Raw genomic sequence first — 20777 nt, forward strand, 5'->3', positions numbered from 1 at the left:
GCAGTGTACCGGCGGATTAGTAGTTAGGTGGGTGACCACTAGCGAATCCCCGCTGTTGTATGTTTTTAAATTTTTTGAAGTTTTTTTTGCCTCTAGCTCCTTCCGGAGATCTTTCCCAAAACGCCACTAGTAAACATTTGACCCTGGCTAGCCCTCTATTTAGCCTCTACCAGAACAATTATATTACATAACTATGCCACCTTGCTACATATTATCTATTATCCGCTGCCATTAGCGACGTTGATAAGGTCATGTGTGGTGTCAAGCCACGACGGTGAAATCGGTCCTAATCGGGAAAGCTTAGCCAGGTAGCCAATCAGGCAGTTGTGGGCACAAGGAGTGGATCTGCCAGTAAGCCTCGTCTCTAGCACGATTACGACAAAGTTTTGAGCGCGCAACTTGTGAAGCTTGTAGCCGCAATTACGACAAAGTTGCAGCTGCGTTGCTGTGTAATTTGGAGCATACAGCGGGTTAGAAAGTCATCAAACGAGTCTATAGTAAACAGTGCGTGGCGTGATATTACGACTGGAGCATTTCATTCATGCGGTTAGGTTATGGTAGCCTTAAGTTTTATGAACTAGAAGACTGACCATTTAACTTCTAATCATTCCTAACCTTAAGCTTACAATGTTCCCTTACCCTACACAGCTGTTTAGTGACAACAGAAAGCTCGGTAGTACTATGTGAAACAACGTGATCGAGGGTTTTTGTATATAATACGCTAAGGGTAGGTACGTACGTACCATGGTACAGAGGGGGGAGATGGAAGATCTCTACGCGTAAGCCAAAACCTCCATCGTTTGTACCTCCCACATTCCCGCTTATTCAAAAATTTACATCTGGCCTTCAGAGTGGAGTAACCACACGGCAAAGGTCCCCTAGCATACTCTCCTCACCACATCTGCGCATTGAAATGGCGTCGCCGTTACTAATCCTACTCCTTACTCGAAACGCCGTACCCCATGTCCGCCCTGCAAACCCAGCCATGATAGTCGTGGCGGTCATCCGGGAGACCATTGGCCGCTTGTCGAGACTGTTCCGGCAGATGCGCGCTCCATCAAATTGGTCTGCACTCAATCTCCCTTCGGAGATCATCCTAATGATCGCAACACATCTCGACGAATGCGCCGACCTGCCGGAGTCTCTACGGTCTCTTGAAACGGCGCAGTCTGCCTTTGCAATTGGCAGAGAAAGAAAAGTTGTTGTTGTTGCTAGAGAAAGATGTTCCTGTCAAGACGCGGTGAGAGCCTTCACTAGTATTCACGGTGAATCAGGCTTCCCGTGTTCTGATTTGCCAGGCACTGGTTAGTCAGCTGCTCCGTGCGCGCACCATAGATATTCTCCCTTCTCCCGTAGCTCCAATACAACAAGTTCACACACGTTTTCTCCACCTTCATCAGTTCCGTACGTCTATTACTGTCATCACTGTATAAAGCTGCATCGCTGGCATGGACGCTGGAGCAGATCCATCGATCCGATTTACAAAGAACGTCTAGAATGCTAGAAACGCTTAGACGATCATCTCTTCCTCGCAGCTATCTGTCACATCCCTTACCATTATGCGCGCTTCGTCATTAACCGACATCTCTACGGACCCAAACACGGGCCGCCCCTTCATGTACTCAATAAACGAGCCCGACCCGAAGAGCGCTTGGATGGATTCGTAATCTCGGTATCCCAGCATGCAAACATCCCCAATGATCGACTTTTGGTACTGTCAGTCATATCCCTGACGCATCTGCGAGGCGATTTCGTAGTACTCAGAAATCGCATCGACTACGGGGGAAATGATGTCTGTCGACATCTCACTCTTTCACAACTAAATAACTATGATCGTATTCCCGATTGCCCACCCATACAGCTTCCCGAGCTCGCTAAAACGGGAAAAGCATCAAACCAATTTCGGGCCTGTGGTCCTGCGTTCGGATCCTGTACATTTTGTCCGACAGACTACAGTATCACTATACTCTGGCAAGGTGCACGGAAGGGATACAACATCGCAGTGCTTGTCTATCATGATCTGGGTAATTGTCGCACGCCATTTGATTGGCATTGGCGTAGTATTTCAACGTGGTCTATAACGGAAGAACTTAGATCGGCGTATTTTCCAGATCACACACCTGGAAGCATCAGAGACCAATGGAATAAGGCTGCAGGCATTGGATCGTAAGTCCATTCAATGATCTCCGTACTGAACAGCGGGTGTTGTTATATTACGATAAGAGCGTGTTGTTTATGCGCTCAGGACCATGACCGTTTCGGGTCATCGGATGCGACATAACGATGGACTCCGAGATTCTCTACGTGCTCATTGCAACGACCTTATATTCCTAGATGTCTAAGAACCGTCACTGGATCATAATTTCACGTTCCATGATAGTACTCTGCTAGAACCATTATGCGCTCAAATTCAGGCGTATCACATGCCATTTAGATAGATACCAGAAATGGAATTGATAATTAATCTTCCAACAGTTCTTAGACTTCAGCTTATATATCGTTCTACACCGCTGTATAGTAACGACCAGCTACTTATGTCTCTCAACAAGATTATGTTTTCCAGGTTGCATTTATGACCTTTTCTGAAGTTTCTTTAGAATTGCTTTGGTCTCATCGTTCACCTCCTTTTTGCGCTGTCTGAAAAGCTCTTTGGTCACATTGAATATGTCGTAGCGCGACAGGAATATTTCCAGCACCTTTCTGTAAGAAGAACTAGAACTTGCTAGCTCGATTGCGGTTTCGCCACTTTCTGGGCAGGGGATGTTGGCGACGGCTGAGTCGGAGGCTATAACAATTGCTTTGAGAGATTCGTAGGCACGGCCCCGGATGGCTGTGTGGATGGGGTATTTGTTGCAGGATTTGCATGGTTCTTTTAGCAAAGTCACGCCGTGTCTGTCCAATTCCTGTTGTACCTCGGTATCGTCGTCGCTCTTGATCGCTTCACAGAGGTGGGAGTGTTGTGGTGGTCCTTCCAAAATTGATCCATCCAACTGATCCGATGGATTAACAATGTCTTCCCCGTTTGTGGGGGATTTGGTTGCCTCCATTCTGAGCAAGTCGGAAAATTGAACAGGATCAAGTGAATCACAGGGTGATTCCTGGTCGCCGCCACCTTGCGATCACACCTGAGATCAATCAATCAAGCAAGCTGACAGCCCCCGGCTTGATTGATTGGCTGTTTGTATGAGATTTGGCTGGATTGATTGAATTGGCTTGGCGGAAAGTTGTTAGCTTGATTGGTAGCTTGGGTGCTTGATTCCCAAATAGGAAAGTTGTATATATTTTTTGGTGTTGAGTCTCAGCCGTCGTCCCATGTATCTAGATCGTCGTCTTCGCCCACCCACTTGCTAAGCTCGTACAAAACGTCCATCTGCTCGTCGGTAAGCTTTGATTGGCCCATATCGTCGTTGTCGCCGCCACCAAAACCTGCCCGTCTCCATCGTCGTACTGAGTGTAGTGCTGCTAGTAGCTCAGGTGATATACAGCGTCGGCGAGGCTCTAGTAGATCTCCGAGCTCACTGAAGACGCGCTCACACTCACAGCTTGAAGCGGGTATAGAGAGTATAGTAAGCGCCATCTTACTAAGGTTGGGATATTGATCGCGCAGCCCGAACCAGTATTGTATAGGATCGGTGCCCTTGCCAACGATTGGCTCGCGCTTCCACTGCTCATACTCATCCTCCTTAGTATTGCCGCGTGTGGGATCAATAATGCCGTCAATCGCGTCGTCAATATTGCTCGGTTTCTTCGGTGCGCGTGTGTAGCAAGGCCTCGGTAACGGCAGCGACTTGTAATCCGCCCACAGTGCCTGGAAATTAAGATTATTAAGCGCCAGCCAGTCAGGCTTCTCAGCCCACGCTTGATCGCAGTAGTGTTTGTAGCGAGGATGGAGTATTGTAGCAGCGTAGTAAGCTGGCGAGTCGTCGAGTTTAGCGTAGTACTCGTTCGCCTTAAGTAGCGCTGCGCGTAGATTAATAGGAAGGTGATCTTCGGGTGCCTCGTCGTGAGCGTCATGGACTACGCAATCGTAGTAGAGGAGGCGAGCTTCTAATTGAGTGAGTAGAAACTCAAACGTTGGGATCACCTCAGCGATCGCGCCAAAGCTATACTCGCCACGTCCCTCAAAGCGCTTTGTACACTCTTTAAGTGGCCTAAGAACCTCTATATAGTCGGTAACAACAGCCCAATCGGCAGCTGTGAGGCCGTCTGATCTCATCCACTGTGGAGCAGCAGGCCGATTTTTGCCCTGTGAGTCGGCGTAGATATCCTCTTTTGCTGTATTTTGTATGTGGGTGTTCGCGTACGCGTTGATGGCCGGCGCGAGCTTTATAGCTCGCTCAAAACAGTCGAAGTATGAGTTCCAGCGTGTGACTACTGGCTTGATTGGCTGTAGTATCGTGAGCTTGTCGTCTGCGTCGTGAGGTAGCTCACGGTAAGCTGTACGCTGCGCCTTCTCAAAAAGATTGTACTGCTGCGGTGTGTGGATATAGTTGACAATATCGAGAAGTACGCCTAAAGGCCCGTGCTTTCGCCACTCCTTTATAAACGCTGCCTCGTCGGCGAGCTCGTCAACTCCCTCGTTGTTGTATGAGTCTGCATCTCTGCCCCAGAGCAGTCTCTGCCCAATCAGATTGATCGTATGAGGGCCACAGCGGAGGCGTCGGTGTATAGGATTGAAGTTAAGCTCGTGGGCAATCGCAGCGACAGCGGTGTCGTTATTAGAGGCATTGTCGAGGACGAAGTAACCGAGTGTGCGCTCGCTTATGCTAAACTGCTCTAAGATTGATAATACAACCTCAGCTAATCGATCGCCGGAGTGAGCGCCTGTGAGCTGAGGCAGCGCGATAGGCAGGTCTCGGAGCTTGCCATCTGAGTTGACGTAGTGGGCGACGATACCGAGAAACCCGCGCTTGCCGCCTTTCGTTGTCCATCCGTCAAAGCTTATATGGATCTTGCTAAGCGATTGTGACAGCTCGTGGACAACGCGGGGCCTGAGCCAGTCAAACAGTCGTATGACGTATTGGGAGACGCTCTTGTGGTTCTTCCAGAGCGCTGCTTCTGCAAGTGGGTTGGCGATAGCAATTAGGCGTCGAAAAGCTGGTGTTTCGAACTCAGAGATGGGGTGGTTGTTCGCGACGAGCCAGTCTACTGCGGCAAACCTAAAGCGCTGCTTGCTAAACCCGTTAATCTGATTAGCTACTGCCTGTGAGATAGGGACTCTCGCAGTGGTGAGCGCGTTGTAAACACTAGCAACTGGAGTCTTGCCTGGTGCTACTAGCCTATGGCCAGGTTTCTGCTCGCTGAGGTGGCGCGCGGCTGACGAGACTGCTGCGCTTGTATTGTATATCCCAATACCAATATCCGTGAGCTTGTGCTTGAAACACCAGTGGCAGATGAAGAATACGCGGGTTGGATCTTTGAGAAGAGCGACGCGATAGCCGTGGCGATAGATCCAACTCCGCTTGTGTTGGTGCGTCGTGATAGGCTTCGTATACAGCTTAAGGCGACCCCAATCTATGCCATCATAATTGTCTTCGAGATGGGCGTCAAAAGCCTCATCTACAGCGTCGTCGGCGGCTTCAGAAGACGGAGCGAGCGTAGCTTGCTCACTGCCCTCGGCGGGCGCGACGATAGCGTCTTCGGGCTGCGACTCGCGCAATCGCGACTCGAAAGTATGTGTATATGGAGGCGGCGGAGATAGAGCAGATGGCTGAGATTGATATGACTGCGAGTCGATCGCGACGGGCTGGCTCGCAGTGCCGCGCGCGCGCTTTCTAGGCGAGGGAGCGCTATCAGAGACGCGTTTTTTGGGCGGCATGAGGGCGACGATGAGGTGAGGTATACGGCGATAGATCTGCAACACCAAAAGTATATAGTATTGTGGGTGATGGAGATGGAGATGGAGTATACTATATGAGACGACGCGCTGGCTGCTAGTTACACGGAGCTATCGGATATTACTCAATGTTACACGGCGTAACTAAAACACCAAAAAAAGCTCAGTATAGAGCTTTTACAGCTATCTAAGCTGCCTCATGGGCTGCCTCATCACCGAAATCTACTATATACTTAAGGCAATCAAGCTATCAATCTGAATCAAGCTCACGGAAAAGCTCAGCTGGATTGATTGCGTTTTTGTATGAGGTTTGGCTGGATTGATTGAATTGGCTTGGCATCAATCTTCCAATCAAGCTATCAAGCTAGCTTGATTGATCTCAGGTGTGCGCGCAGCTTGGGCAAAGCTTAACGCGTATTACACTAAGCTCGACGAATCACCCGCATACTTTGCCGCTACCTGCCTCCACCCATACTACAAGAACTACTGTGAGAACAGCTGGCGCGACAAACCGAGCTGGCTTGAGGCAAACAACGCTGGGTTGAAACAACTTTGGGCGTTCTATAAGCCGCAAATACAGCGCCAAAGTCGCCCACCAGTGCGGCTCTCAAGTGGTATCAACGACGCCATCAACGCGCTCGTTAATGCGGAGCCTTATGGCATTGTTGAGGTGACAGAGATGGATGAGCTGGAGCGTTGGCGACGGTTTGAACTCCGCTGGACGCAGGAGCAGTTCGAACAAGGTAGTAATCCTGTTAGCTATTGGATAAGCCTACGCCCAAAGTATCCTAACCTAGCGCGTATGGCGATCGATATATTAACAATACCAGCCTCAAGTTGTGAGTGCGAGCGGCTGTTCAGCGAGCTCGGTGATTTATTAGAGCCAAGGCGACGCAAAATTGGGTCACAACTGCTTGCAGCAATACAGTGTATACGAAGCTGGCGCGACGCTGGCTTTAAGCCTCCATCTGATTACAACTCAGGCGATGTAACTGACGCTGAGGTAGCTGCAATATACGAAATATGCAAGTGGGACAGCGAAGCTTAGTAATATATACGATATACGATTAGATCAGCACCTAAACAGTATCAAATCTATCAAACTTTCAAACAAACGGCCTCCTAAAACACTATCAAACTAAACAACTCAAATACAATCTTAAGTTTTGTACAAACAAATCAAATCAGCGTCCAAAGTTTGTTTGATTTGCTTAATGACAAGTCTGCTCCCGGAGAAGGCAGTCCAAAGTTGAAAACCAGTCCGCAAGTGACGTCTTCTTACCTTCAGAAAGCAAAGTTGCAGCATAGAAGTCTTTGAGAGCGAGTTCAATCTTTTCAAGCTCAAACCAGTGCTGTCCATCAAGCTTAAAGTTCGCGATCCCTACGGAGCCCTTTCCAGGTACATGACGAGCCGAGAAGAGCTCTAAACGTTCTCGAACATTTAATGCACGTGTAATCGAATAAAACCATGAGTTCCAGCGGGTCGAGTTGTTCTGGATAAGCTCAAGCCCGTCGAATTGCGAAAGATCTCCGCCGATAATAATTGTAGCAAACTCCTCACGCCGTTGTGGAGTAAGCCTGATGTATCGCACCAGGTTGTGAAGACGACCCAAACATCCGAACTTCTTCCAGAGCTCTTCCACCTTCGTATAGTCGCCACGTTGATGATGCTTCTCCAGCTTCGCAAGATACTTCTCACAGTTTCGCCCCATAAGGAACGCCTGGCAACAGAGGTTGATGACATGGCCCAAGCAACGCAGCCGGCGATGACGACGTTGTTTTGACTTCATCCATGGGCAGAGATCCTTGAGTATAAACTCAACAGCGGTATCATTTGCCGAGGCATTATCCAGCATAAAGTATCCAATCTGATCTCCGCTAATGTCGTATTCTTCCAGCAATTCAAGGACCACCGATCCAAGATTCTCTCCAGTATGTTCGCCGTATATACGTCGCATACCTAAAGCGGTAACACGTCGCATGCCGGTAGTATCAATCCACATAGCGACGACGCCTAGGATAGCGTAAGGGTTTGGTGAAGTCCAGAGATCAAAGGAGATAGAGATCCTACTCCGTGAATGGTGTAGGTCCTCCCTAAGCTGTTGCTTCTTCGATATGAATGCATTCATTACCCAGCTTCGGATAGTCTTCGCAGCCTTCGGGAGGTGGTTGAGTAGTGCCGGATTTAAAAAGAGGAGTAGTTCACGAAAGTACTGGTTCTCTAATTGAAAGAAGGCGATATGGCAGTACACAATCCAACGAATTAGAAGCTCTTTAAACTTCTCTACTGACTCCTTCCAGAAAAAGATGCTGGAAGCAGCCCCATCCTTTTGCTGGTCGATTATAGACTTCCGTACAGAACCCTTTCGCTTGATGCCACTCTGGGGATCAATCTGGTGCTTCTGTTCCAGGTGATTCCGGATCCTAGAAGTGCCATTGATGACAAACAACTCTTGCTTGCTCTTCCCAACCCTGCACTCATGGCAGTAATACACCTCTTTCTTATCGCTATCTCGAATGTATTGGAGTCCGTACTTCCAGATGTGTGATGTACCTTGACGGAAATCCTTCCTTGCAATTATTGCACGTTTCACGTACGTGATACCGCCCTGCACGAACTCATCTGGAGATTCGTGATATTGAATAGGAGTGGGTGATAGTATAGGGGTGGGTGATGACGTGGGCAGACTCCGCAACAATCAATCGATTGACATGATTGATTCCTATATAGGTTAAAGAATTACTTCATTAGGCAGCCTTTAACCTAGATAGGAATCAATCATGCCGATCCGATTGATTGTTGCGGAGTCTGGACGTGGGGATAGGAGATGGAGTAAGAGACGTTAAATCTAGTCTTATAATATTCGATGGGGACGGTGAGGTTGGTGTTGAAGGCTCCATAACAATAGTATATAAGTAGGTTGTTAAGGACTTGATTGTTCTATGTAAGTAGAAGACTTACCTTGATCTTAATGACTCATATTGTGCTAAATTTTCTGGCTAGATTAGTCTAAGATCTAGTCACGTGGACCTATTTATAGCCGGACCGGTCCGATCATCTAGACCGGTCCGACCACGGTCTCAAAAAATCGCCAGACCAGACCAAGTCTTGGCGGTCTAGACCAGACCAAGACCAAGTCAGACCAGACCATTCCGATCACTGGTCTTGATACTGTTCGCGGGAGCCAACTTGTTTGCATGGTTTATTTGTAACTGGCTTGTGCCAAACACAGGCAACGAAGACCTGGAGGACGTTTTTGAGCAACTCGAAGTCGAAACGGGGTTCCTCTTGAAGTACACCTCTCAGACTCTCTTCAGGCGGGTGACTAAGCCGTTGGAGTGGTGTTTGCATCTTGGATCCAAACCGTGGGCTACATGTGGGTATGGAGAGAGGCTTGCATCGCGCAGAGATGAATTCCTCAGGAGCCAAGCAGAAGATACGTCCACTGCGCAGACTTGGGAGTGCAGAACTGATGGATTTGAGATGACTTGAATCCAGGAACGAGAGATCACAACGGAGCAAAATTTGTGGTAAAGGAGAGTGATGGATTCACTTGGGTGTCCTAGAGTATTTGACAGTGTAGGTAAGCACCCAATAGGTGTGTTTGGCGACTACAGTGGCCTTGATACACTAGTATGTCAAGTATCTTATAACACCTACATAGACTCCGCAACAATCAATTCAATCCGGTCACTCTCCTAGACCCACTTACCTATCTAGGTAGGGCTTAAACTCCTATAGGTAACTACTAGGCTTAAAGCGGTAATCAATCAATCCAATCTGAACCTTCTAGGACCCACTTAATTGATTGTTGCGGACTGTGCACCTACATGTGATTCGGGCTCGTGTACTTCCGCTGATTTCTAAATCTACACCATCTCCATATCGGATGTGGCGTCCATCGTCTTGGTATCTTTCCTCTTCTTAATGTCGTCTGTCAAATAGTCTTGCCTGTATGCCTGCATCGTCCACCTCCAACACACCAATGTCGCGATTGTAAGGGGTATCGAGATGACAAAGTACATCCAAAATTGCTTTGAAACAAGGAGATTATGAGAGTCGGAGTCAAAATCTACGAGGTTCATACCAAATATAGTCTGGCAAATTGTTAGCTTCAGGCACTTATGGTAGGTGATAGACTTACCGCTACAAAAGAAAACGGCAGGTAGAACGATGTTACGAATGTGATCGCTCGAATTGCGACGGAGTCTTCGCGTGCAGATCTCACCATTACCAAAGTGTTCTGACTTTGGCTCTGCGCGAGCTGCTGGTACCCAAGGTTTAGCGAGTCTACTACAGACTGTACAGTCGACTGGCATCGGCTGTGAAGGTAAAGAACCTGAGTTTTGTATGATTGTGCCTCTTTACGGAAGTTACTAATGGCTGAATGGACGGTGGCAATTGATTCGTTATTCTTTCCGTTCGCATCTCGGAAGACGTTGCATAATTTATGGAGATCAGGAGTCACGTCCATAAATGAGGTGAGTAGCGGATCGAGTGGAAGTAGGCACCTCTCAACAGTGCGCACTTCCTTCAGGGTATCAAAGCTGACGGATGGTTCTTCAAACGATGTGCAAGCCGACTTCATGTCCTATTGATTTGTTAACTAGTTTCCTGGTACCACCTGGGGGACACAAAATATTTGACAATGCAGGTAAGCACTTATTAGGCGTGTCTGGCGCCTACAGTGACGTTTTTACACTAGTATGCCATGTATCTTATGTTATCCGGGTGATGCACCATCCTATAGAAGAGCCACATACCAGTTTCAGTAGCAAGGTCTCGTGATATTCAAAATAGCCCTTCCACGAGTGAAGATGGGTCGAGATCAGCATAGGGTGAACCTAGACTCCGCAACAATCAATTCAATCCGGTCACTCTCCTAGACCCACTTACCTATCTAGGTAGGGCTTAAACTCCTATAGGTAACTACTAGGCTTAAAGCGGTAATCAATCAATCCAATCTGAACCTTCTAGGACCCACTTAATTGATTGTTGCGGACTGTGGGTGAACCAGCATCGGATTTGCTAGTACTGCTGATCGTACCGCTGCTTGCTGCAAGGCCTCGTGTAGATCGCACCTGAAAAGGGCCGATGGACTGGGATTGAAAACGAAGATTGTTGATTGTGCTGTTTTATGGTTGTGGACATGATATATGCCCGTATGCCGAATCAGACTCCGCAACAATCAAATCAATCAATCTTAAGGTTGTCGATTGGTTTGATTAGCTTGCGGCGACGCTGCTGATTGATTGCGGATTGATTGTTAGGGTTTTTGAGCAGATTGATTGCGATTGATTGGTTGATTGGCTGATTGATGCTAAGAAGTAGTATACAGGGGGTTATGGTGTTGTACTCCAGCCTTCTATATCGTACTGTTGTACAATCTCCTCATCTTTGACGTCACTCCACTTATCTTCATCATCACCGTTGTTGTACAAGCCGTCAAAGCCAGCTCGTCTCCACGAACGTACAAGCTGAAGGGCAGCAAGTAACTCGCTGCCAAGAGCTCGCCGGCGCGGCTCAAGTAAATCGCCAAGCTCGCTAAAGAGCCTCTCGCAGTCGCAACTAGATGCTGGTATCGTGAGTATATCAATCGCAAACTGGCTCAAACACGGGTATTTTGAGCGTAATTGAATCCAGTACTTGACTGGGTGGCCATCGCTAAGATACTGTTCGCTTGTCCACTCTGGCTCTTGAGTTCTCCAGCGCTCGTACTCATCGTCGTGGGCAGCCTCTACCTGAGCCTTGTTGCGCCGTACGAGGGCGCCAATCACATCATCTATTCCTCTATGCCTTGGTTTTGCAGTTGTTTGAGATAGAGGACGTGTACGTTGAGGCTTATACGACTGCCAGAGCTGCAGGAAGCCAGCGTTGGCTGATGTTAGCCATTCTGGCTTATCCACCCAGCTGTTCTCGCAGTAGTATTTGTAGTATGGATGGAGGCAGGTAGCAGCGTAGTATGCTGGCGATCGATCGAGCTTGTTGTAGTAATCGTTGGCCTTACTCCAGGCGGCGCGGAGGTTAACAAAGAGGTGATCTTCAGGCGCATCAGGTGGGTTGAAGTCAACTTGCTCGTACGAGCGCGTACGGGCTTCGAGCGCGCCAAGTACGTATTCAAATACAGGAATAGTCTCATATATAGCGCCGTATTTGCCTGCCTTTCCGCGACCCTCAAGCTTCTCCGTAGCAAGCTTAAGCGGCTCTAGGCAGTCCTGATACTCTGTTATCACCGCCCAATCAGCAGCTGTAAGTCCTGTTGATCTCATCCAACTAGGTGCTTCAGGGAGTTTATTGCCACGTTGACAAGCGCGGCGATCTTCAAGGGAGAGTGCGTTAATGTAGTGCTCAGCGTAAGAGTTGTATGCTGCCTGGAGTTGAGTTGCGCGTTTGAAGGCAGCGTAGTAAGAGTTCCAGCGTGTAACAACAGGCTTCACAGGCTCAAGTACGTGGAGGCGCTCTCTAGCTGGCAACTCGGCGTTGGCGGCGGTTTGGAAGCTTCGGAAAATTTCGTGTTGTTGAGGCGTTTTTATACAGACTCCGCAACAATCAATCGGATCGGCATGATTGATTCCTATCTAGGTTAAAGGCTGCCTAATGAAGTAATTCTTTAACCTATATAGGAATCAATCATGTCAATCGATTGATTGTTGCGGAGTCTGTTTTTATATGGTTGATAACGTCGATAAGTACACCTAAGGGCCCTTCTTGACGCCACTCCTGCATGTACACCTCCTCTGTTTGGAGCTGCTCGTCGTTGTTGTTGTTGTACGCCTCTTGATTGCTGCCAAAGATAATTGCCTGGCCAATAAGGTTAAGCGTGTGAGGGCCGCAGCGGAGGCGTCGGTGAGCAGCGTTGAAGTCGTACGCGTGGGCGAGCGAGGAGACTGCAGTATCGTTGTTTGCAGCATTGTCGAGGACGAAGTAGCCGAGTTTATCACTCCCAATACTGTATTCTTGGAGCGTCTTTTTAATTGTATCAGCGATAGCATCACCAGTATGAGAGCCTGCGAGATGTGGGAGGGCGATGGGGAGATCTTGTATCACTCCAGAGGCGTTAGCAAAGTGTGCAACGACTCCAAAGAATCCACGCTTGCCACCCTTTGTCGTCCAACCATCAAAGCTTATGTGGATCTTGCTTGCAGCTTCTGACAGAGCGCAGACAATCTGTGGCTGCATATATTGGAAGAGGCGCATTGCGTAGGTAGCTACACTGCGAGGACTTACCCACAAAGCTGCCTCTGCCTCTGGGTTTGCAAGGCTAATCATCTCGCGAAAGGACGGCCTTGCAAGTAGCTCCATTGGCAAGTTGTTATCAAGAAGGCAGAACACTGCAACTTCACGAAACTGCTGGATGTTGAAGTTGCCCATCGCGTTGGCAGCCTCTTGAGAGACTGCAACACCAGTCTCCAGCGTCTGTCGTAGAGAGAGTTGCTGCCCTGTTCTTCGAGGCTTCAGGCCGTCTTTTGTAAAGCCATGGCCTCGTTTCTGAAGGCCAAGATGAGCTGCAGCTGAGGAGGTGGCCTTTGATACGTCAAAAACTCCACTGCCGCCAGTGTCAATGACCTTGTGGATGTGGCAGTATTTGCATACAAACCACACTCGATTCTGATCGTAGAGCTCAACAACGCGATATCCATGTTGAAAGATCCAACTCTTGACGCGCCGCCCAGTTGTAAGAGGCTTCATGAACCGAGGGAGGCGATCCCAGTTAATGCCGTCAAAGTTATCGCCATTATCAGGCTCTGTATCAACACTAGCCTCTGTTGTTGCTGCTGTACCAGCCTGGCTGCCCTCAGCCGCACCCTCCTCCTCTGTTTGCGACTCGAAAAATTGCGACTCAAACGTTGTGGCCTGGCTTACGGCGGCGCCAAGGGTTTCCTGAGGCGACAGCGATCGCTGAGATAGGACAGAGGGCCTTGATAGGCGCGCCCGTTTGGCGGCGGCGGCGGCGGCAGCAGTATTGGTGGGAACTCGAGAGCGTTTGGCCATCGTGGGCGATACTAAACACTAAAGAAAAATGTCTGTATAGGTAGCTAGGCAACTAGTGTTGTGTGTAAGGGATTATTAGGGAACTGAGTGAGCGAAATCGTTGTTGTATTAAGAACAGCGAAGGACTAGCTATATAGGTGCGGGGTGAAGCCTAGAAGAGGCTAGCCCCTAAGCAGAAGGAGCTAGTCCTATAAGAGGAGAGCTAGCTGGTGAGAAGTGAATGCATAGAGACTGGCTTGCCCGGCCGACAGGGATCACAAGCTAAGCGAGATAGGGGTCCAAGATAACTATCTTCAACACCAAAAACCTTCTCTTAATACGACACTACTCGCCTTACAACTCGTTAATAATAAATCAATCTAACTAATCAAATCAATCAATCTGACGTTCGCAAGTTGATTTGATTAGCTATTTTGAAAAGCTTAGATTGAGTTGATTGAGTTGGTAAAAACTCCAAATGACCAATCAAATCAATCAATCTGACCAATCTGGATTGATTGTTGCGGAGTCTGTGCCGAATACGCCAAGTGCTCACGGACTTGACTTGTTTCTGTTCGGCATACTTATAGATCCAGCCGAATTCTGACGCATCCATTCAGTAATGCTTGCTGATAGTTCACGTGGGAGAGACATACTTACCCACTCTGTCAGCTGTTTGAACTGTGCGTACTGAGCCTGTAAATCCCTCCTCGGTCGACAGGTATCTGTCACGAAAACACGATAGTATATGCAAAAATCCTACGCTAAGGCTGTAATGTTCCATGAGCTGGACAATCATGTCTGGACTTGCATTGACTGGTGCCCATGTATCCTGCTGGTGCAGCGAGCTGGTTCAATCAGTAAACCCCAGGATACATGTAAGCCTAGGCTACACTCACTATATCTCCACAGATGTCGATTGGTGCAAGATATTGGATGTTCTACTGCGTAGATATCTAGACAACTGCAATTCATTTTTGAAAGCCTGTGTCGCTGGGGCGACAGTGGCTGTCGAGTCGAACCGAGTGAGCTCTATTAAGTGATGCTCACTGGCCTTCGAGAACTGCTCATCGTCATGTAGAATAGCTGCGCGCATTTTCGAAGCCGACAAGGCGAGAGAGCACACATCAACTGGGTCATGGCAGAGGATCTGCTGAGAATCGACAGTATTGGTAGACATGGTGTTTGGGAAGAAGGGATGGGAAGGATGTAGGGGCAAGCTACCCATTGCCGAACTTCTGGTGTATGTTTATTGAACTTTCGCACTAGTCTACCAGAAAGAGGCGAAGCAAGCTTCAGCCTGTAGTCGCTTATAGTCCTCAAGCTCAGCCTCCCTGAATAACTCATCATTGCTGACAGAACGGGATCTCAGCCTTTTGCTTTGCTAGTCATTTTACCCCTCATTAGTCTCACCGGTGATGGGTCAGGCCCTGTGGGACAACTTACCTCCACTCTTCCTGTCGCGTTCATTAGTCGACTCTCAGCCTAGTTCGTGTCCATAGTACCCACTTTTGTGAGGTTTTCAGGCGCTTCAAATTTGAAATGTCCATCGGCCGTCTCGGTCAGACTCCGCAACAATCAATCAGATCGGCATGATTGATTCCTATCTAGGTTAAAGGCTGCCTAATGAAGTAATTCTTTAACCTATATAGGAATCAATCATGTCGATCGATTGATTGTTGCGGAGTCTGGTCTCGGTGATGTTGAAATTGATGTGATCGCCAAACCTCTCCCGAAGAAATTTCAGCAGTCCTTCGCGACTTTGATAGCGATTCGAAATCTCGAGCTGTACCATCAGACTCCGCAACAATCAATCGATTGACATGATTGATTCCTATATAGGTTAAAGAATTACTTCATTAGGCAGCCTTTAACCTAGATAGGAATCAATCATGCCGATCCGATTGATTGTTGCGGAGTCTGTGTACCATTTTGAAAATGCGGGCGGTCCTGTAGCAAGGCAGATCGACAATCGGGCGGTACTCTTTATACGTACATGTAATATCGTCATGCGGCGTCACCAATGCTTCGCTGGCACAACTCTATAGGCTATCAGGCGGACGATCCCATCTTACTCTCGCCTGAAGGCGGATGGATGGAAGGCTGTGTGCAAGCGAGCAAGGCTATAGCCACACCTGGGTAACGTTAACAGCGACAGTGTGGTTATACACCGCCATTCCATTTCTAATATGTATATTTGGCGCTGAGAATGCGTTCTACATACTAGAGTGTCAAATATCTTAGGTTATTTGGGTGACCAGGTACTTTCGCTCACAACCAAGGTTCGCGCGTCCTTGGGCAAACAGGGGCTGAGCGGCAGATGAAAAGGCTGACACCGATGCCAAGTCGCGTCATAACTATGTTCGGTACGTGCGCGGTTGCCTGCAAGTATGAGCCACCTTCCCTTTAGGCCTTCTCCACATTCCGCTCCCGACCCCAGAGTGGAGTTTTCTCCCCCGACCTACAGACGCCTACAGATTGCTGGGTCGCACCGTACACCTGAATGCCTGAATTTAACATTTACATCATCGCTTTTCATCATTGGTCCATCGTTCAGGACGCCTCAATTTGAAACTCGCCCGATTGCCGCCTAGATTCAATGAGCGCGCACCGAGCCACAAATTCTACCTCCGTGCGCGAAACCACCGTACGGGAGCTGACTATACGCATCTGTCAAGCCGTCGATACCACCAAGGGGAAGCTCAAAGACGAGGAAGCACGTCCTTTCCTACCGAAAACCGATCTGAAGGACATACTGGATGGATTGTCTCTTCAACGATTGATCACAGAGCTGGTACGGGCAAATTCTGGATTTGCTCCCGTAGTAGGCGACGGCGACAGCGTTTCTCCTTCGAACCAGGATACTACTATCGATAATTATGTGTACAGGACGATCGGGACGCCCAATCATCCCGAATGTCCTCCAAGAGTAGCCCTGCTTGCGTTGTTTCTTTATGCAGAACGCCCACTTTTACTATCGCATTTCACGAAATGGTTGATCAACCCGTGGCCAGGTTTCCCATCTGATGAGAATATTCCTTTGGACAAACCTACCTTAATAGCAAACAGATTCCCCTCTGACTGTTACCGCTCTATTTTCGATTATCAAAACATATTCAGGCCGGTCCTGCTTCGACAGGACGAAAACAATAAACTCAGAAGCTGGGACCGATTGCCTTACATTGGTAGATGCGAGCTAATCAAAGAGGGATCGTCTGGATCCGTATACAGAGTCGAGATAGCACAGGGTCACTGGGAGATCAAAAGCGGGGGCCATTACATTCCTGGAAACCCAGATAGACCGTTGGTCATGGCAATCAAAGAGTTTAGAAAGGTACCGAATGGGCGTACCATAGAAGAAGCTACTAAGGACTTTCACGATGAGCTTGGGATACTGAAAGAGATCCATGGATCCAGAATCAAGCACGAGATGGTTATGCTGGATTTGGGAAGCATCACCATACGAGACGGAGAGGGCATACCGGTCAGCCACTCGATCATATTCGAACTTGCTACATTCAGCCTTGGAGACTTTCTTAAGACAGAAAAAGCAGAAAAACGTAGAAAAACCAGTGTTTTATTCGCCAAGCTGGCCGATCTTGTGAAGGCGCTAGAGCATTTGCACCGTGATCTAGACCTGCTTCATCTCGACATCAAACCCGATAATATTTTGGTTTTTGAGGGGGAGCCCAGCAATCAGGACAACGAGAAAGAAGATGAGGAAAAGTTGCTGTGGAAACTCAGTGATTTTGGGCTCGCGCGCAAGAAGCGTGACAAGGCAAGGGTCGGTCTAGGCGGGCACTACTGGCACTCAAGCTATCAAGAGTCTCGATCATCAAACATCTCAGCAACAAGACCTGCGGGTGTCTATCAAGCGCCCGAAGTCCAACAACCAGGATCTAGTGGAGTGGGAAAACGAAGCGATGTCTGGTCTATGGGATGTGTCACGTTGATGGTGTTGGCTTTTGCGACCTATAGCGTCCCTGGAGTGAAAGAGCTCGAGAGCCAGCTATTCGTCAAGTTCAAACACTGGGGCGGATCGCAAAGCCTGTTCTATCACAGAAGTGACTCGTATTTGTGGGGAGCAGAGTTGCTATCAGTCAGTTCAGTCAGTCCGGAGCTCTCTGGACTGACTGAACTGACGTCCTGAGGTCACTGAACTGGACTGGACTGACTGCCAAGACTTTTCAATTAAACTAAAACTGACTGACTGAACTGACGTCGCCGCGGCCTGCGGACTGACTGGACTGACTGAACTGAGTTACCTGACGTCGAACTGAGATAAATGCTCCTGTACTTTTGAGATTTCTTCCTCTGATAGTGTGCGCGCTAGCCCAGAAGCTGAGGTAGTTGTTGGCTGTATACCAAGCCTCTTCCAGCTCTTCAAGCTCTGCAAAGCTGAAATAAGCTCTGGCTTCATATGGAGTCTCCGGGTGCCTAACATGTCGCCAAGCTCGCTGAAAGTCCGCTCACAGTCTGCCGCTGCTGCTGGTATTGTTAGGACGTCAATAGCGAACTTTGAGAGTATAGGGAACTGCCCAGCAACTGACTCCCAGTATAGAAGCGGATTAAGAGACAGCCAATCCTCCTCAGCTAACGCTGGTTGCCGCTTCCATATCTCATACTCATCCTCAGCAAGGCTTGCCTCTAACTGCCGTGTGCTTTGCTCAATTGACGACTGTAGAAAAGCTGATCGCGACGTTGAAATCCCTAGCCGGGGCTTCTTACGCGGCGGCGTTACAGTGTGAGCTGAAGTGGCTGCAGAGTCCTTCCGCCCCTGCCACATACGCAGGAATGCCCGGTGGTTATTGTCAAGCCAGCCGTCGCGATAGTGGACACCGTCACGGGCAGTGACATGGGTGTCAGGCACCTTCCAGAGCGCTGAGAGGTGGTGTTTGTAGTGCGGGTGTAGTATTGTAGCAGTGTAGTAGACAGGCGCGTTATCGAATTTTGCGTAGTACTTAGCAAGCTTACAATGTGCAAGGTTAACGTTTGTAATAAGATGATCTTCAGGCGCATCTAGATCTTCGTAATTTACATCCTTAAGGCGGTCTTTGAGAGCCTTAAGCTGGTTAAGAAGCTACTCAAACGTTACTAGAACTTCCTATATAGCGCCGTGTCGGCCGTGTCGGCCGCGACCTTTAAGTAGCCGTGTAGCTTCGGCAAATGGCTCAAGGAGTCGAATGTATTCTGTTATTGTCGCCTAGTCCTTGCCGCTTAGACCCCCTTCGCGTATATATAACCGTGGCTGGGCAGCAGGGAGCTGCTCACGATTCTTCCGGCGTCGTGAGGTTGCTGTTGCAGCACTATGCTCCTCAAGTTTACACTCAATATAGCCATCGATAGGGCCGTGTAGCTCAGCTGCACGGACAAACGTGTTGAAATAGCTATTCCAGCGTGTCTTAACAGGCTTCACAAGCTGCCGGATGTGGGGTGTAACACCTAGAGACTCTGCCTCCTCGCACTGTAGGCGCTCTAGTAGTTGTCGAGTTTGAGGCGTACAGATAGACGCAATCACGTCAAAGAGGACGCCAACAGGACCGTATTTGCGCCACTCATCCATGTACTTCTCCTCTTCCTCAAGGTGTGCGGCTTCATTCTCGTACGCGCTACGGTCTTTGCCCCAAATTACTAATTGTGCGCTTAGGTTGAGTATATGGCAGCAGCACCGCAGCCGCCGCTCGCTTGCGATAAAGCCAAACTCCTCTGCTAAGGACTCAACTGCAGTATCATTGTTACTTGCGTTGTCAAGCACAAAGTACCCAACCCTCGCGTTGTCAACGCCAAATAGCCGAAGTATTGTTGTTGCTGCAGCGGCAATATTATTGCCAGTGTGCGCCCCGTGTAGCTCAGGCAACCCAAGCAGGTGGTCAACTAGCTTGCCCTCGCTGTTAAGGTAATGTACGCAGAGGCCAGTAAAAGCATACTGCCCACCAGTTGAAGTCCAGTTGTCGAATGACACGTGTATAAGCGACCGGGCTTCGCGAAGGTAGTTGGCAACAGCTAGTATGTATGTATTGTACTCAGTAATAATATGATCGTGGAGCGTTTAGTGGCTACGCCAAAGGAGAGCTTCGGCTAGCGGGCTCACGGCCGCAATCATGGCTCGAAACTGCGGCGTTTCTATTACGCGAAGGCTCTGGTTGTCAGCGACTACCCAGTCCTTCAGCGCGTCCTGAAATCGAGAGGTTGAAAAGCTTGCTGCTATCTCGTTTGCTACCTCTTGCGATACTTCTATCCCTTTAGACCTCATAATATATACTTGGGACTTTGCGAGCGCGCCCATAATATTGCCCTCCCGGCTAGCAATTGGTACAGGTCCGTTAGGTCCGTGTGAGTGTCCAGGCTTGTTGCTTGAGAGGTGTCGGCCGGCGTTTGTAGTGCTGTCAGCCTCGTAGCAAGCCTCCTGCTTCCGTCGTTGATGGCAGTACCGGCAAAGCCAGTAGTTTTTCTTGTACTTGCGGTGCCAGACGGCCCAGCCGTGGCGGTAGATCCAGCTTTTTGGCCCACCGCGACTATTACGCTCAACCTGGCGCCGCTCAAGATACGGCACACGCTTAAAATCAAGCCCGTCGTAATTGTCGTCGTCGTCGTCGTCGTCGCCGTCGTTGGGGAAGTCCGCCTGTACTGCCAAGGGCTCATCAGCCTGGGCCTCGCTCGCAGTATCGCCAACAGTAGGCGCGTTTGATAGCGATGGTAGAGGAGAATTGCGCTTGTCGCATTCTACAAGGCGGCGAAGGCCTGAATTAGAGGGAGTAGACATGAAGTACACCAAGAAGTATTATGGCAACAGTAGTCTAGCGTCGTGTGTATAGCAGACGCGACGCGACGCGACGCGAAAGGCTTACTAGGTGCGCACCGGGTAGCGCATTTCCGCAAACTCTAATTAGCTTAAAGCTAGATGCTTTAACTTATATAGGATTAGTGTCTTTATATCTAGGACTAGCGCGGCTTCGAAGCCGCACTAAA

General features: G+C 48.9%; 8 protein-coding genes across 8 annotated transcripts; 2 read left to right on the forward strand and 6 right to left on the reverse strand.

Moving 5' to 3' along the window:
- Positions 1 to 2570: 2570 nt before the first annotated feature.
- On the reverse strand, positions 2571 to 3047 carry PtrM4_104010 (uncharacterized protein; the record flags this gene model as incomplete). The annotated part of the gene is made up of 1 exon (XM_001936202.2): positions 2571 to 3047. The coding sequence occupies one exon, from the start codon at positions 3045 to 3047 to the stop codon at positions 2571 to 2573; it is 477 nt and encodes a 158-aa protein (XP_001936237.2).
- Positions 3048 to 3298: 251 nt separating this feature from the next.
- PtrM4_104020 (Dimer-Tnp-hAT domain containing protein) lies at positions 3299 to 5818 on the reverse strand (the record flags this gene model as incomplete). The annotated part of the gene is made up of 1 exon (XM_066107533.1): positions 3299 to 5818. The coding sequence occupies one exon, from the start codon at positions 5816 to 5818 to the stop codon at positions 3299 to 3301; it is 2520 nt and encodes an 839-aa protein (XP_065961982.1).
- Positions 5819 to 6515: 697 nt separating this feature from the next.
- PtrM4_104030 (uncharacterized protein) lies at positions 6516 to 6884 on the forward strand (the record flags this gene model as incomplete). The annotated part of the gene is made up of 1 exon (XM_066107534.1): positions 6516 to 6884. One exon carries the CDS (start codon positions 6516 to 6518, stop codon positions 6882 to 6884), a length of 369 nt encoding a protein of 122 aa, XP_065961983.1.
- Positions 6885 to 7047: 163 nt separating this feature from the next.
- On the reverse strand, positions 7048 to 8585 carry PtrM4_104040 (uncharacterized protein; the record flags this gene model as incomplete). The annotated part of the gene is made up of 2 exons (XM_066107535.1): positions 7048 to 8524; positions 8581 to 8585. 2 exons carry the CDS (start codon positions 8583 to 8585, stop codon positions 7048 to 7050), a joined length of 1482 nt encoding a protein of 493 aa, XP_065961984.1.
- A 1121-nt stretch (positions 8586 to 9706) lies between these two features.
- Positions 9707 to 10425, reverse strand: PtrM4_104050 (CorA, Mg2+ and Co2+ transporter; the record flags this gene model as incomplete). The annotated part of the gene is made up of 2 exons (XM_066107536.1): positions 9707 to 9934; positions 9982 to 10425. 2 exons carry the CDS (start codon positions 10423 to 10425, stop codon positions 9707 to 9709), a joined length of 672 nt encoding a protein of 223 aa, XP_065961985.1.
- Positions 10426 to 11179: 754 nt separating this feature from the next.
- Positions 11180 to 14988, reverse strand: PtrM4_104060 (Dimer-Tnp-hAT domain containing protein; the record flags this gene model as incomplete). The annotated part of the gene is made up of 4 exons (XM_066107537.1): positions 11180 to 12375; positions 12533 to 13718; positions 14572 to 14656; positions 14708 to 14988. The coding sequence occupies 4 exons, from the start codon at positions 14986 to 14988 to the stop codon at positions 11180 to 11182; spliced, it is 2748 nt and encodes a 915-aa protein (XP_065961986.1).
- A 1419-nt stretch (positions 14989 to 16407) lies between these two features.
- Positions 16408 to 17958, forward strand: PtrM4_104070 (SPS1, Serine/threonine protein kinase; the record flags this gene model as incomplete). Its single annotated transcript, XM_001936201.1, has 1 exon — positions 16408 to 17958. One exon carries the CDS (start codon positions 16408 to 16410, stop codon positions 17956 to 17958), a length of 1551 nt encoding a protein of 516 aa, XP_001936236.1.
- Positions 17959 to 18069: 111 nt separating this feature from the next.
- Positions 18070 to 20571, reverse strand: PtrM4_104080 (Dimer-Tnp-hAT domain containing protein; the record flags this gene model as incomplete). Its single annotated transcript, XM_066107538.1, has 4 exons — positions 18070 to 18860; positions 19080 to 19811; positions 19869 to 20364; positions 20437 to 20571. The coding sequence occupies 4 exons, from the start codon at positions 20569 to 20571 to the stop codon at positions 18070 to 18072; spliced, it is 2154 nt and encodes a 717-aa protein (XP_065961987.1).
- Between the last annotated feature and the right edge of the window lie 206 nt (positions 20572 to 20777).

Source organism: Pyrenophora tritici-repentis, chromosome 5, assembly GCF_003171515.1.
Source record: "Pyrenophora tritici-repentis strain M4 chromosome 5, whole genome shotgun sequence".
NCBI classification, from domain to species: domain Eukaryota; kingdom Fungi; phylum Ascomycota; class Dothideomycetes; order Pleosporales; family Pleosporaceae; genus Pyrenophora; species Pyrenophora tritici-repentis.